We start from the raw sequence: 15,893 nt of genomic DNA on the forward strand, positions 1-15,893 counted from the left end.
AAGTATTTTTTTAAAACTGCTTTTATTAAGCTCATCCAAACGGCCCTAAATTGGACGGTTCAATTGTTATTTGTGATTACTTAGTTATAATATTTATTTATCAAAGTAATGTCAAATTTAAATTTATCAAATAGATATAAAGATTAGTAAGAAGAAACTATAGGATAAAGAATGAATTAAAATATGACCGTACATAGTTTTTCTATCAATCTTGTTTACTTGATGTTTGATATTTATATTGAAGATTTGATTAATTCAATGACGCCTCACTAAACTTTATTTTTTACAAAATATTTATTAACTCTTTTTCATGTTAAACTCGAATTCGAGAGTTCAGATTAATGGTAATGCGTTAAAGTATTATCTATGTTTATGGAAAATCATGTTTTGCATTGCAAAGATTGTGAGCTTCATCAAGTTGTTGGCCAAACCCAATCCTAATCAAACGGCATGTAGCTGTGACACGCAAACTCATCTTATTTCCCAAAATAACCTCACTTTTCCATGATAGAGTAACAAGGACTCAAGGGTATTTAAGTAAAGTAAAAAAACCCAAAAATAGCAAAAATTAATTCAAAAACTGTTGGGGAAAACAAGACAATTCCAATTTTAGCCCAACCTCTTTTGGGCCCACCACTTTATCTTTATCCTCTCAAATACTTATTACTATTATTTTTTTTACCTCTTTCCCCTTTTAAAATCAAAGGTCCCCACTTCACATAATTACTTTTATAACCTTGCTTCTTCTTGATGCTAACACATTGGTGGTTTCATTTTATGTGAAGGTGTTCAACTAAATTCTAATAATACCAATAATATAAATATCCAGTATAATTAGTCACATATAAAAAAGGTTTGATTCAGACATCATGAATAAAATTTGTCTAGTAATCAATCAAATAAATTAAAAATCATAAGAATTCATATTTAAATTTAGCAAAATACAAAAAATATTTTCTTCGTCCCATATTAAATGAACACTTTCTATTTTACCTGATGATTTATAAATTAATTAACTTTATTATTTTTTCCCCTTTGTTCCTAATGATTACCCTCCTAGAAAGATCTTCAAAATTTATTTAGTATTTCAAGGCAATATTATGTAGCGATAAAATGATAAAAATACAATAATTCAATTTTAATTTAATGAATGATCAAGTAATACATGATAAATATTAATAAAATGTTCATCTAATATATTGCTTATTACGTATAATTAATTAAAATACGTATAAATTGATTTGAACACAAAATTAATTAAAAAAGAAAAGAAAAAAGGTCAAAAATGGGACCCTCAGAGATTAGAGAGCATGGAAAAAGTGCAAAAAGTAGTAAACAAACTTTTAAACTAAGCAAGGGTATATTCGTCATTAAATACTTATATATCAGATAAGAGAGAGAAACAGCCATTAACAGAGAGAAAGAGTGAGCTTCAACAGAGAGAAAGAAGAAGAACAGAGAGAGAAAATTAACGCCGTTAACTTCGCCGTTACTGTATGAAAGCAAAGCTATGGTGTCGGACCAGGAAATAGCTAGAGGTGTAGAGAATTTGCTCCGTCAATCGGACCCTAACGCCGTTACATCGTTAAACTGCGTCGTACAACAGCTCGGAGCAAAACTTGGACAAGACCTTTCACATAAAGCGGAGTTTATCAGTGATCAGATCAATCTTCTCCGATCACAGCCACCGCAGCTTATTTCTCCTCCGTTGATGGTTAAAGACCATTTTACCCTCTTAAACCACCCACAATTTGCTAACACTCAAGCTCAACAGCAGTTTTATTCCCATTTTGCCCTTCAACAACAACATCATCATCACCAGCACCAGCAACAGCAGCTCTATTTTCAGCACCATGTACCTCCACTGATGTCTCCACAGCAGCAGCAGCACCGGCAACCGCAAGTGCAGATACAAGCTCCGGCGCCGGTGGTGGCGAGAACCGCTGCTGCTCCAGCTCAACATGCGTCGTCAAATGTCCCTTCTGCCCCTAAGGAAAGGTATGCTGTATTTCCTTGTAGTATAACTCGGCGAGGATAAGTTTGTCTTTTTGACTTTTTCAGATGAAAATGAATTTTACTGAAAATACTATTTAAGAATTTGTTTATATTTTTTTAAATTTTTTTTTTGCTAATTTAAAGTTGGTGCCGGTAGTTGGGCGAATATAGGTGGAGTAAAAAGGGGTAGTCTTTTTATTTTTTCTAAATTAATACTATGCTCTTATGTCATTTGATTACGTTATTTAATAGAAAAAACTTACCCGCACCGCACCGGGTGTTTACACTGCATGTCATGTTTTAAATTTATAGTTTATTTTACTTCGTTAATTCACGTAATAACTCATTTTGCATTGATTTGGTGTAAACTCTTATTTAATCATTTCCCATGTTTACGTATACGTGTTCAAATTTTCACTAAATTTAGTCCGGACACCACGATTATCTAACAAGAAAAAATTGGTAGCAACTTCGATAGTTTAGGGCTATTACTTGGGCCAATAACAACCTTACAAGAGTAGACAATAGTAGGCTTTCCTAGTGTGGGTTACCTCTCTATGTGGTTTGCGAGCTATTGCATATGAGCGGGGTTCACCCTGTGCTAACGGGGGCTAAGCCTGTGCGCACTCAAAGGGTAGTGGCTGCAGGTTTCCCTTATCAAAATAGAAAAAAAGCACAAATGGAACATGAATGAGTATTATTACCAGAATCTTTATATATGGTTAGTTTGTCCCTTTGGAACCCAATAAAGTACTCTATACTTCTTTACTACTCGTACATGATTGATAGAGTTAAGTTGTATTGAGGGAATTGTTTTGTTTCAATCCATCAATAATACAGTCACATTTACCTTTCTTAAGTAGGTAGTTGTAAGTTGTAACCATTTTATATTGTTTTTCACCTTTTTTTCGTTTTCTAAAGTGAATTTGAACGTTTGGGAGTTATAGTTCTTTCGGTTGCGTTTGAAATGTTTTTTTTTTTTTACTTAAGAATTAACCATTTTGAGGAATTTTAAATTGGAAGTGTTTTACATCGAACCTAATGATGTGGAGGAAAAGCATCGCATGTTATGTTTTAAGTGTCCTGTGCTTTTAGACCGATTTTGTTTCTTAATCGATTTCTGAAACTCAAAAATAATTGATATCTGATTCAGTTAAGAAAACGTATTCCCCCTAGTTATACGAGTTGAGCATATTGTTTATGTGGTTTAACTATCCAAAGCTTCCTGTATTTGATATGGTTTCTGTTTATTCCAGTGCTACTTCTGGAACAAAAAGGAGGGGTGGACCAGGTGGTCTTAACAAAGTCTGTGGTGTTTCACCTGAACTTCAGGCTATTGTTGGTCAACCCGCAATGCCTAGGACAGAGGTATGATTGTCGTTTCAAAAGTTCCCGAGTTGTAGTTGGCTGTTTCAACATAGATCATATATACTTCTTTCTTTGCTCGATCAGATTGTGAAGCAGCTGTGGGTGTACATCAGGAAACACAACTTACAGGATCCTGGTAACAAGCGGAAGATTATCTGCAACGATGCTCTGCGAGCACTCTTTGAAACAGACTGCACCGACATGTTCAAGATGAATAAGCTGCTGGCTAAACATATCACAGCACTCGATCCTTCAAGTATGTCGATTAATAAATGATATCCATTTTTAATAATATATCTCTTATTTTCACACTTACAAAAAGTACATAAAAAATGAAGAGAAGGGAAAAATTGACAAGTAGCTACTGTTTGAAAGGTTTATAACTATTTTAATGAAAACGTTCTCCTGTCCAACCCCTGCAGAACAAGTTGATCAAGCTAAAAGATTGAAGGTTGAAGCTGATTCCGTGGCTACTAAGGTTGAACAACCTGTCTCATCCACTGTTACAATATCTGATGCGCTCGCCAAATTTTTTGAAAGTGAAGAAAAGGAGATTCTCCAAACAGATGCCGTGAAACGTATTTGGGATTATATAAAGCTTAACCAACTTGAGGTAGATACTATAATCTACTTCTTTTGTTTTGGTTATACACATAGCATGTGTTTGTTTTCTCTACTCTTAGTTCCTTTCTCGTTTTCTACCTTGCGACAAGTTTTTAATATCTCTAAGCAATATCATCACATACCTCTGCACCTTTAGCATATATTTCTGCATTTCTGCTTGCAGGATCCTGTGAATTCTACGATGATCGTGTGTGACCCAAAGCTTCAGGAACTCCTACAATGTGAAAGCGTTTCTGCCACAGAATTACCCGAGATGCTGGCAGGTCGTCATTTTGTCTAGCAATGACTATACGTCTATATAATTATGGTAGGTAAAAAGCCATGTTGCATCAACTATTTCATATGCACAAATAAATTAACTCTCGGACAACCCCAGAATTTCTTCTCGTTCATTCAATATATGAGCTATGGCACACGAGCCACTCTTTACTTCTCTTCCTCAAGTAAATTTCTAATAGACTCGAGTATCTTTATGTGTTACTTTTGGATACACATAAGCATTTGTATTGGACTTCAAGCCATGTTTTTTTTGCAGGTATTTCAGGTCGTAGCTGCTTTATTGTTCGATGACACGAAGATGTATCTTGGTTTTTAGGTAAGTTCAGTTTATTAACATAGTTAGACATCATGATATGTAATTAGAAATCTGGGTTGATCTGCTCCTGGCCTTATGGCGACAAGTCGTTTTTGTAATCATGCCACGGCCTTGATCTAGGTTCCCTAGCCTCCTTTGTTCTTGTAAAATCCTGGCGTTCTTGATATATACGGATAGTAGGAACATTAACAGATCCTTAGCTTGTTCGAACTCGTTGGAATTAAGATGTACATGTCAGGTCTACAATATACATTGGAGAGTATATTTCTCTTTCGTCGTTGATATAAAATTCCTGTTTTCTTATTGCTTTCGTTGCCACCTGTCAAGGAAATGATCTCCTATGACTAGTTACAGAGGTGTGACATTATAAACAACGGTATTATGTCTCTTTCCTAATGTTTTTTTTAATAGCATATTGATTTTGAGTTGCTCTTTCTATATGATAATCTTCATAGTTCATCACACAAGAAGCAACTCAGAATTGCTATTGCTACAATAACATATCCAGTATAATTCCACAAGTGGGGTCTAGAAACTCAGGATCGCTATGAATCAAAAAAGAAAATTACTAGTGAATTACATGAAGTTCTTAATCAAGTACAGGAAATATACAAATGATAGGATCATAAACGAGATTTTCATAGCCTCTTTCATCTTTCCCTTCAAAATATCTGGAGTCATCTTTTGAATTGCTCTCACAAGGAAGGATGATATTTTCTGGTGAATTGAAATAAAAATACAAAGAATATTATATTAGTACTAGCAAAATATGTAGACCATGTATCTATAATTTGTTATAATATATGTATTCCTCGTTTTTTTTTTCTAAGATTCAAACTTCTTAATTTTGATCGTTCATTTGGACATCATCTTTTTGTTTTTTTTAATAAAACAATTGGAATTTACATAATAAGTACTAAATTTCATAAGAAGGTATGTGAAAAGATTGGGATCAAAGAATAATTTGTTAGACTCTCGAACATAAAATACTTTTAAAAAAATCTCTCTATATATATGAACATATTGTGATCAAAGAATAATTTGGTTGATTCTCGAAAATCAACACTCACCAGTCTAAGTGGCTCAATTTGAAGGAATGGCTCCATGATCATCTCCACATTCCTGTCATTCGAAGGAATCGTTGGTTCGTATTAATAGATTCATTATTCATCGAATTTTACGTAGATAGTTCTATTATCTATTGAGTTTCGAATCCTCTTGATTATAAAAACAAGGATAGAGGAAATCTTGATATGAACATGTTTTTTTCCTCCTCTTTACCTTATCATCATACGACCCTGGTAATAATGGCAATGATAGAATCCAAAACCTTTCACAATTGGAATGTGAGTTTCACCGCATTCTGCAATAAAAATAAATGATAATATCGAAAAATTCAAATTAATCGATTCAATAAATTTTGAATATGTATTTTAAAAGAATAAAAGTATAGAATAATGGGCTAACCTAGTTCCCAAGCAACCCCAACATGTGTTCCATCATGTGTAGTAGGTTTGAAAACAAACTCAAAATTGTTATTCCCAAGGAGTTTTATGATTGATTTGAAGAAATCAATTACTTGCTTCAAGGAAAAAAATTAACAAAAAAAAAGAGTTTTTTTTTAAATAAATGAGATTTTCGTATATCGACATAAAAGATCATTTCTTCGAAAATCGAGATAAAAGAGTTAAACATACCTCCTTGCCATAGAAAGTTTGTAAGGATGAGGCAACATTGCTAATGCATCTACATTCTTCTCCAATTATATCAGACAATTCAATAAGATTTTTATTTTTAAGTGCTTTATAAAGTTTTTGTACTGTTTCAATAGCTTTTGGATCTTCTTCTGGATTATTATTTTCTGAATTATCTGATTTATTACATTTCAAAGGGTAAAATAGGCAATTTCTTTTGGATGAAACTTGGTTTAATTGAATAAAACTAGAAACATATTTTTGGTCATGATGAAGTTTTAAATTCTTTTTTTGATGAAGAGAAAATTGGGAGTTCTTTTCTTGGAAAATTATTGGGAATTTTTTATTAGATATCAAGGTAGAAGGGAAAATATTTAGTGAACTCATTTTCAAGAAAATTGGATGTGTATGAATGTGAAATAATTTGGCTATATATTTATAACACTTTTTTTTTTTGAGAAGGTAACAATATAATACTTTTTTCACAACATGAGTTTCACATATATGAGAGCATAAAGCATAACATGTTCATTAAGGTTTCAACCATTGCAAGATTGGAATATTTTATAATAGTATCATGCCCTAGGGAATAAATATAGCTATATAGGTCAAGTAAAATATAAGTTTGAAAACTCACCTTTTTTTCTGTACTGATGAGGGAGTTGGAAGAGTGTCTGAAATAAATGGCGGGGTTAGAATTTAAGAAAAATTAAAATATAAAGAAATATATTTCAGTGAATTTTAACATAGATATGAGATACTTAACTATATAATGTAATTTTTGAGCAAAAAGGTGTTGATTGAAATATCTTAGACAAGGATGATTTCACTACTGTTGTGAAACAAAGAAGTAATAGATTGATGAGTGGATGAAACAACATACGCAGAATAGTTTCACAAATAGGGTTTGAAACTTGAGAGGACAGTGTGTACGCGGGCTTACCCTTATCTTATGAAGATAGAGTGATTGTTTTGGATAGATATTCGACTTATCCTTACATGGAGATCGAATATCCTTACATACCAACCAAGTACTATATAAGCTCATGTGATCTTTTGGACATTTGCCAAACATATCTAAACATAATTTTTGGTACCAATCAGTAAATAAAAGTTGTATGGTTAAAGCATTTCATTGTGATGAATGACATTTCCTTGGAGATGCATTGTTGGATTTGCATGAACGTTATTTAGTTTTATGTCCATTTTTGCAACAAATTCACAATGTAGGCACCAAAACATGTTAACATGACCATGTTTTAAGAAAAAAAATGTTAGCAATTTGGGACTTCAAATATTACAAGATAGTGGTTTTCCCAAAGTGTGAATGAAAAAGAAATCTTTACACAAATATCTGGTTGAATTAATTAATTGTTCAATTTTACTAATCAATATACATAGATTGTACACGATTATATGCATATTACTACATTAACTATACACAATTATACACATATTATATATGATTTAAGCATGTATTATACATAATTGGGCCATGAAATATGACTAGTGAAGAAAATTATCCAACCCAAATTCCAAAATAGGGTCCATCTCCCCTTTTATAAGACCAAGTGCATATGGGCCTTAAATGGACCCACCTTCATACCTTATATTAGTTAGAGATGTTGACATTTTTAGTTATTAAAATTTTGTTTACCCTTTTAACGGTGATAATTTGACGTCGGTTATCGACATATATTTACATCAATTTTATATATAATTTCGTACTTGAGAAGCCTATGTATATGCGAGATTGATTTTACTTTCTCATATAGCTACTTTAGGTTAGGGTAGGCTCCGGGGGAGAAGTTATGGACACCTTTATTTTTTGTATTTGGAATACATTTTATTTAATTTCTTCTGTAGTATTGGACTTTCGCGACATTTATTATGCGCATATGGGACATGATAGTACACTTAGGGGTCGTTTGGTACAAAAATAAATAATGTAGGGATTAGTAATGCAGGGATTAACAATGCAGGGATTAGTAATGCAGGGATTATTTTTATCAAGTGTTTGGTTCATTGTTTCTTATCTAATTTTGTGTGTGGTTTAAAAGTTTTTAAAAAAAATCTTTCCAATTATACCTTAGAGTTATTATGAGATTTTGTATTTCATGTAATTGAGCCAAAGTAAATAATTAACGGAGAATATTATTTTTTATAACATTTTTAACTAGTTAGGAGAATTAAATTTTTATTGTCATGTTCACTATTTTCTCACTTAAATTATTTGAGAGTAAATAATTGTCATCTTAATAAATTAGAGTTGATAACTCTAAAGGTCACACAACTATAATGATTATAGAGAAAATTTATTGAACTTGTTTTGTATCAATAAATTTTAAAAAACTCTTTATTATAAAATAAAATAAAAATATAAAATAAATATAGAAAAAAAAATTCTATTTTTATACTCGAGATGTGTGTGTGTATATATATATATATATATATATACATATACACGCACACACTCTTGTTTTAGACTACTTGTGTAATGTTTAATGAACTTTCATTAAGAGACAATATTACTTATAAATTGTTCTTAAATTCATATGTCAACATTAACATATTAGTCGGATTATAATATTTTATATTAATAATAAATAAGTTAAGTAATTCACATTTTAGAAACAAAAAAACTATATCTAAATAATAAAAGTTGTAAGCTAATTTATTTAAATAATTTTATTAGTATAAATATAAAATATAAAATATAAAATCAAAAAAATAAATTAAATATTAAAAGGATTTGAGGGGTATTTTTTGTCTTTACCTAGAATAGTCCATGGTATTAGAGCTAATACCTTCAAAGGAAGGTATTAGCAATACATCACATAATACCATGTAGGACATAGGCTCACATTCCTACCAAACACAGTATTAAATTATATCACATCTAATACATGGATTATTTCTTTTAATACATCCTACCAAACGTCCCCTTAGAGAATCTTTTCCCTTCTTTGGTTATGTTTAGAAAGATCGATATATATATATATATATATATATATATATATATATATATATATATATATATATATATATATATTATTTTATTTTATTTTTTTAAAAAAAAACCTCTTACATCAAACATTAATATTTGAACATTTGAACCCATATTAAATGTACATCATTTTTCAATAAAACTTACGTGTTTTGGTTTAATAAGAAAGCTAAGATGGTATCTAATCTTGAAAGCAACTTTATAAAAGAGGGAGACCCCTAATATTCTCAATAATGTATTTTTGGATTGGTGATAATTAATCATATTACATTTCTAGTTCACTACCAAAAAGAGGAAATTTCCAAATGGACTGATAATTACTAGTAGTTTTGATTTTATGTAGACGAGTTATATTGTATAATCTATACTCTAGGTGGATTTTTGTTCGCTCACCTAATGAGATCACAATTCCTTTGTTTCGATTGTCGTATCATATATGTCGCTCAGGACATAAGGTGCATGAAGACTTGACGTCATCCTCACCTTTCTCTGGCTTATCATATTAATAAAATTCATTTATAATTTAGTTTGTTGGTACATAATTCAACAATTTTTCGAATCCTCTAAGTCTATCAAATAATCACTTTGGCCCTTTTGTAAAAACCTAATTAATCGTATTGCTTAATTAACATATCATCATATTAAAAATAAAAAATTAAAGTAGATTAAAATTTCTCCAATGTCGTTGACAGACAGTCAAGTCATTGAAATTGATGAACTAATTACAAATCTAACAGACCAACTTTTAAGGAAAGAAACCTAGGATTTTAATTTCCTTTCTTTTTACGAAGTTTTGATTACCGAATAGTTTAGTCTGTTTTTATTGAGTTTAACAAATGATTAATTTTAGAGTATTGATAAAATCGTCTTTTATATTACTTTGTAAATATTATACGTCAAGAGTTTAAATCGTGAAATTAATTTATCAATAATACTTATGTTAAGATAAATTGTCTACATTACATATTTTTTTACGATATGATTTTTCTTATAAATGTGACATAATTTATGGATTGAACAAACCTTTTTATTATATTCACCTATAACCTTCATTATTGGCAGAGCAATCTAGGAACAAGGTTGAATTTCTTACTTCTTGATTTGTCTTTTATATATATATTTTAAATTTTGAGCGAAAATTCTGATTTCGCACATAATCTATGACCAAAATATATACAAATTAAATCTTTTATGTGAATTATCAAATTACATTGGAAACTCGACAGGCTTTCTAACATGGACCATATGATCTTACAAATTTTTGCTAAAGTGAAAAAAAAAAAAGGCTCCAACATGAATCATTAAATTTTAAAGGTGCTTGTCGATTAATGTCCTCAATTTTAGGAAAAAATGAGCAGTCATTTTTATATGTTTTTTTTTTTCTAAAAGAAAAATTTACAATCTTTGAGTTTGCTTTCACGTATTATTTTTAGGTCATCATCATTGGCAAAAAAGTTGTAGAATGAAGTGATTTCAATTCATAAACAGTAGACTTATATATATATATATATATATATATATATATATATTCGTAATGCTGACTGAGTTGATGTAGCAGGTGATATTTCATAAGAAAGATGAGAGATGAATTTCTCTTATCAACGTCTTTTCAATTAAGCTCATCAGATGTCTGGATCAACCTTATGCAATTTGCATCTCCTATGTGATTTATGAGCTACTATACATGAACGAACTTATTCAATATACACCTAAAAAATAGAAGTGGCCAATCTTTTAAAGAAACTTAAATATATAGTTCACAAAGTTATAATTGAATTTAAAAAGATTTTTATACAATAAATATAGGTCAAGAATAAGGCACGTCGATCAATTGCATTAATCCATCATTATTGCAAAATGTATCTTAAGTGGCATTATGATAAGTCCTTTTTGAGTTTGATAGATTTTTCCCATTGAGAAAAAAAAACAAAAAATGTGTTATGAATCCTCTTGATGTAATTCTTTTTTAAAAGATCTCTCTAATTTGTGATTATAATATTATTATTATTTAATTTATCATTTACGATATTGAATATTTCATAATATATGTGTGATTATAGGATGAACGGGAAATTTACATTAAATTGTTCAAAAGATTGTGGGAATGTATGTTTATAGTATACTTTTTCTTCTTCTTTTAATTGCCTTTGTAACTCGGTATTTTAGTGATTAGCCCGTCTTATTCCAATTATTCTTGCACTTTACAAATAATTTTGTTCGTACTATTCAAATATAACACATGATATGTGTCTTACTCTTAATAAAATAATATATTTTTTGAAGAAGTAATTAAGCACAACCACAATAATATTTAAGAAGAATTAGCACAATTGCGATAATATTTTGATAGAGTTCAAACAACATTAGCTTATAATGAAAGATTAGAAGCGGAAAAAGTTAATGCTTAGTGATATCATTAAACAAAACAATACCTAAATACGATCTTAATTAATTACAATTCCTCAAGTTGAAAATGAGGTCAAGTCATTTTAAGGGAACCTCTTGAGATATTTTATAACTTTTTTTTTTTGTCTGTTTTTGTTTATGTCTTCAATATTTAAAACTTATTATTTTGACTAATTCAAATTCATATGAAATACTATAGAATCTAATTAAGAGTATATTGACATTATTCTCTATTTTCTAAACTCAACATCAAATCTTTACTTTATATATATATATATATATATATATATATATATATACGCACACACTATCAGCTTTCCAAGTAATACTTAATTATATGTATGAATATGTATGAGATATTAGTTGAGCTTTCATTTAATGTACGACATCATTAAACAAACTCAATTAAATTAAAATTTACTTAAGATAATCTCACATTTCGTTCTTTATATCCAACATGACTAAAATTCAAAATCACCAATTATTCTATATGGTTTGGGTGGAAGAAATTATAAACAAGAATAAGTCAGATGAATGTATAAAGCAAAAAAATTTAAATTAAATAGAGTACGTTGGAGAGTATATTTCTCTTTGGTCGTTGATATAAAATTTCTGTTTTCTTAGTCCTTTCGTTGCCCTCGTTCATGGAAATAATCTCCTATGACTAGTTACAGAGGTGTGACATTATAAACATCGTTATTATGTCTCTTTCCTAATGCTTTTATATAGTATATCGATTTTGAGTTGCTCGTTCTGTGATAGTCTTCATAGATGGCACCAAAACTTTCTACCATCTATGAAGATTCATCACACAAGAAGCAACTCAGAATCGCTACAACAACATATTCAGTATAATTCCTTAAGTGAGGTCTGAAAACTCAGATTCGTCATGGATCAAAAAAGAAAAATACTAGTGAATTACACGAAGTTCTTAATCAAATATAGCAAAGCTACAAATAGTAGAATCATAAACAAGATTTTCATAGCCTCTTTCATCTTTCCCTTCAAAATATTTGGAGTCATCTTTTGAATTGCTCTCAAAAGGAAGGATGATATTTTCTGGTGAATTCAAATTGAAATACAAAGAATATATATTAGTACTAGCTAAAATTGTAGACCATGTGTTTACAAATTTTTGTTATCACATGTATTGCTCGTTTTTTTTGGAAAAAGTCTTGAAATATATTCAAATTTTGATCAAAATTGTTGTAACGATATCAAACTTTGGAAAGGACTTTTTACTTCCTGCACTATTTAATAGTGTATTTTAGAGGTATATATGTGCCCACGTGGACATAAAAATTATTGCATAATTATAAATAGTAATGTGTTCATCTGAGCACATCTATACCTTTAAAATACACTATTAAATAGTACATGAGGTAAACAATCCTCCGTAAAGTTTGGTATTGTAGCAACAATTTCGACCAAAGTTGAAGTATTTTTGAAACCCTTTTCCCTTTTCTTTTTTAAGATTCAAACTTCTTAATTTTGACTGAACATTTAGACATATAATCTTCTTAGTTTTTTTTTTAAAAAAATATTTACATTGTTATTTGGAAACTATATAAATATTTAAAAAGATTGTGATCAAAAGAATAATTTGTTCGACTCTCGAACACAAAATATTTAAAAGATATATGAATATATTCATGTGATGAAAAAATAATTTGGTTAACTCTCGAACATTGTAACTCACCAATCTAAGTGGCTCAATTTGAAGGAGTGGCTCCATGATCATCTCCACATTCCTGCCATTCAAAGGGAAAATCGTTAGTTCGTATTAATAGATTCATTATCCATCGAGTTTTTATATGGATGATTTCACTATTTATCGAGTTTCAAATCCTCTTTATTATAAAAACAATTGTTCCTCCTCTTTTACCTTAGCATCATACGACCCTTGTAATAATGGCAATGATAGAATCCAAAACCTTTCACAATCGGAATATGAGTGTCACTGCATTCTAAAATAATCGAAGAATTCAAATTAGTCGATTCAATAAATTTCGAATATTGATGAGAAAGAATTATGGCTAACCTAGTTTCCAAGCAACCCCAACATGTGTTCCATCATGTGTAGTAGGTTTGAAAACAAACTCAAAATTGTCATTCCCAAGGAGTTTTATGGTTGATTTGAAGAAATCAACTACTTGCTTCAAGGAGAAAAATAAACAAAAAAATAAATAAATATATATATATATATATATATATATATATATATATATATTAAGATTTTTTATAAATAAATCACAAGAAATTTTTGTAAATAGACATAAAAGATCATTTCCTCGAAAATCGAGATAAAAGAGTTTTAACATACCTCCTTGCCATAGAAAGTTTGTAAGGATGAGGCAACATTGCTAATGCATCTACATTCTTCTCCAATTATATCAGATAATTCAATAAGATTTTTATTTTTAAGTGCTTTATAAAGTTTTTGTACTGTTTCAATAGCTTTTGGATCTTCTTCTGGATTATTATTTTCTGAATTATCTGATTTATTACATTTCAAAGGATATAATAAGCAATTTCTTTTGGATGAAACTTGGTTTAATTGAATAAAACTAGAAACATATTTTTGGTCATGATGAAGTTGTAAATTCTTTTTTTGATGAAGAGAAAATTGGGAGTTTTTTACTTGGAAAATTATTGGGAATTTTTTATTAGATATCAAGGTAGAAAGGAAAATATTTAGTGAACTCATTTTCAAGAAAATTGGATGTGTTTGAATGTGAAATAATTTGGCTATATACACTTTTTTTTTTGTTTGAGAAGGTTACAATATAATACTTTTTTCATAACACGAGTTTCACATATATGAGAGCATAAAGCATAACATGTTCATTAAGGTTTCAACCATTGCAAGATTGGAATATTTTATAATAGTATCATGGCCTAGGGAATAAATATAGCTATATAGGTCAAGTAAAATATAAATTTTAAAACTTACCTTTTTTTCTCCATTGATGAGGGAGGGGAAGAGTGTTTGGAATTAACGGCGGGGTCAGAATTTAAGAAAAATCAAAATATAAAGAAATAACAATATTTCAACAAGTCTTAATATAGATATAAGATACTTAACTAATATAGTGTAATTTTCGAGCAATAATGCGTTGATTGACACATCATAGACAAGGATGATTCAAGTACTGTTGTGAAACACAAAGTAATAAATTGATGAGTGGAAAAAATAACATATGCAGAGTAACTTCACAAGTATGGTTTGAGACTTGAGAAGATGGTGTGTACGCAACTTTACATTTATCTTATGAAGATAAACTATTTTTAATATGCATTTAACTTATTCTTACATAGAAATTGAATATCCTTAAATCCCAACCAAGCACTATATAAGCTCATGTGATCTTTTGGACATTTTCCAAACATATCTACACATAATTTTTTTTTGTACCAATCAGTAATCAAAAGTTGTATGGTTAAAGCATTTCATTGTGATGAATGACATTTCCTTGGAAATACATTTGGATTTGCATGAATGTCATTTAGTTTTGTGTCCAGTTTTGCAACAAATTCACAAAGTAAGCACCAAAACATGTTAACATGACCATGTTTTAAGAATAAAATGTTGGAATTTGGGACTTCAAATATTACTCCATCCGTTTAGTGAAGAATGATCTAGTTTGACTTAGAACGGAGTTTAAGAAAAGAAAAAATATTTTTTGACTTGTGGTTCTAAATCAAAGTTATGTCAAAAGTACCAAAATATCCTCTAATCTTGTGGTCTTAAACATGTCATGTAGAAAGTTAAAATTAAAGTTTTGCCAAAAAAGGAGAAGGATCATTCTTTTTAAAACAGACTAAAAAGAGAAAAAATCATTTCTTTAAGCGGAGGAAGTAAAAGATAGTAGTTTTCCTATAGTGTGAATGAAAAAGAAAATCTTTACACAAATAGCTGGTTGAATTAATTAATTGTTCAATTTTCCTAATAAATATACATAGGTTATACACGATTATACACATATTATTATATTAACTATCCACATTTATATATGAATTAAGCATGTATTATACATAATTGGGCCATGAAATATGAATAGTGAAGAAATTGGAGAAAATAAGCAAATATCCCATAAAAGCAAAATAATTACGAATATATTACCCTTTTACATTCATACCTCACTAAATAATTACATTATATATATATATATATATATATATACTGATTTAGTATCAGATAAGT

At 29.5% G+C, this 15,893-nt stretch overlaps 3 protein-coding genes across 3 annotated transcripts; 1 reads left to right on the plus strand and 2 right to left on the minus strand.

The window, feature by feature from the left end:
• The first annotated feature begins 1,396 nt into the window (after positions 1 to 1,396).
• On the plus strand, positions 1,397 to 4,885 carry LOC101256830 (uncharacterized). The gene is made up of 6 exons (XM_004250219.5): positions 1,397 to 1,998; positions 3,252 to 3,363; positions 3,448 to 3,619; positions 3,786 to 3,976; positions 4,151 to 4,294; positions 4,523 to 4,885. Exons 1-5 carry the CDS (start codon positions 1,511 to 1,513, stop codon positions 4,265 to 4,267), a joined length of 1,080 nt encoding a protein of 359 aa, XP_004250267.1. The 5' UTR covers positions 1,397 to 1,510; the 3' UTR covers positions 4,268 to 4,294; positions 4,523 to 4,885.
• On the minus strand, positions 4,861 to 6,774 carry LOC101249517 (uncharacterized). The gene is made up of 5 exons (XM_010314442.4): positions 6,280 to 6,774; positions 6,050 to 6,164; positions 5,864 to 5,945; positions 5,653 to 5,704; positions 4,861 to 5,299 (listed from the first exon to the last, which is right to left on the minus strand). The coding sequence occupies exons 1-5, from the start codon at positions 6,661 to 6,663 to the stop codon at positions 5,159 to 5,161; spliced, it is 774 nt and encodes a 257-aa protein (XP_010312744.1). The 5' UTR covers positions 6,664 to 6,774; the 3' UTR covers positions 4,861 to 5,158.
• Positions 6,775 to 12,287: 5,513 nt separating this feature from the next.
• On the minus strand, positions 12,288 to 14,526 carry LOC109118921 (uncharacterized). Its single transcript, XM_019210974.3, has 5 exons — positions 14,013 to 14,526; positions 13,731 to 13,845; positions 13,575 to 13,656; positions 13,389 to 13,440; positions 12,288 to 12,748 (listed from the first exon to the last, which is right to left on the minus strand). The coding sequence occupies exons 1-5, from the start codon at positions 14,394 to 14,396 to the stop codon at positions 12,608 to 12,610; spliced, it is 774 nt and encodes a 257-aa protein (XP_019066519.2). The 5' UTR covers positions 14,397 to 14,526; the 3' UTR covers positions 12,288 to 12,607.
• Positions 14,527 to 15,893: the final 1,367 nt, after the last annotated feature.

This window comes from Solanum lycopersicum, chromosome 11 (genome assembly GCF_036512215.1).
Source record: "Solanum lycopersicum chromosome 11, SLM_r2.1".
NCBI classification, from domain to species: Eukaryota; Viridiplantae; Streptophyta; class Magnoliopsida; order Solanales; family Solanaceae; genus Solanum; species Solanum lycopersicum.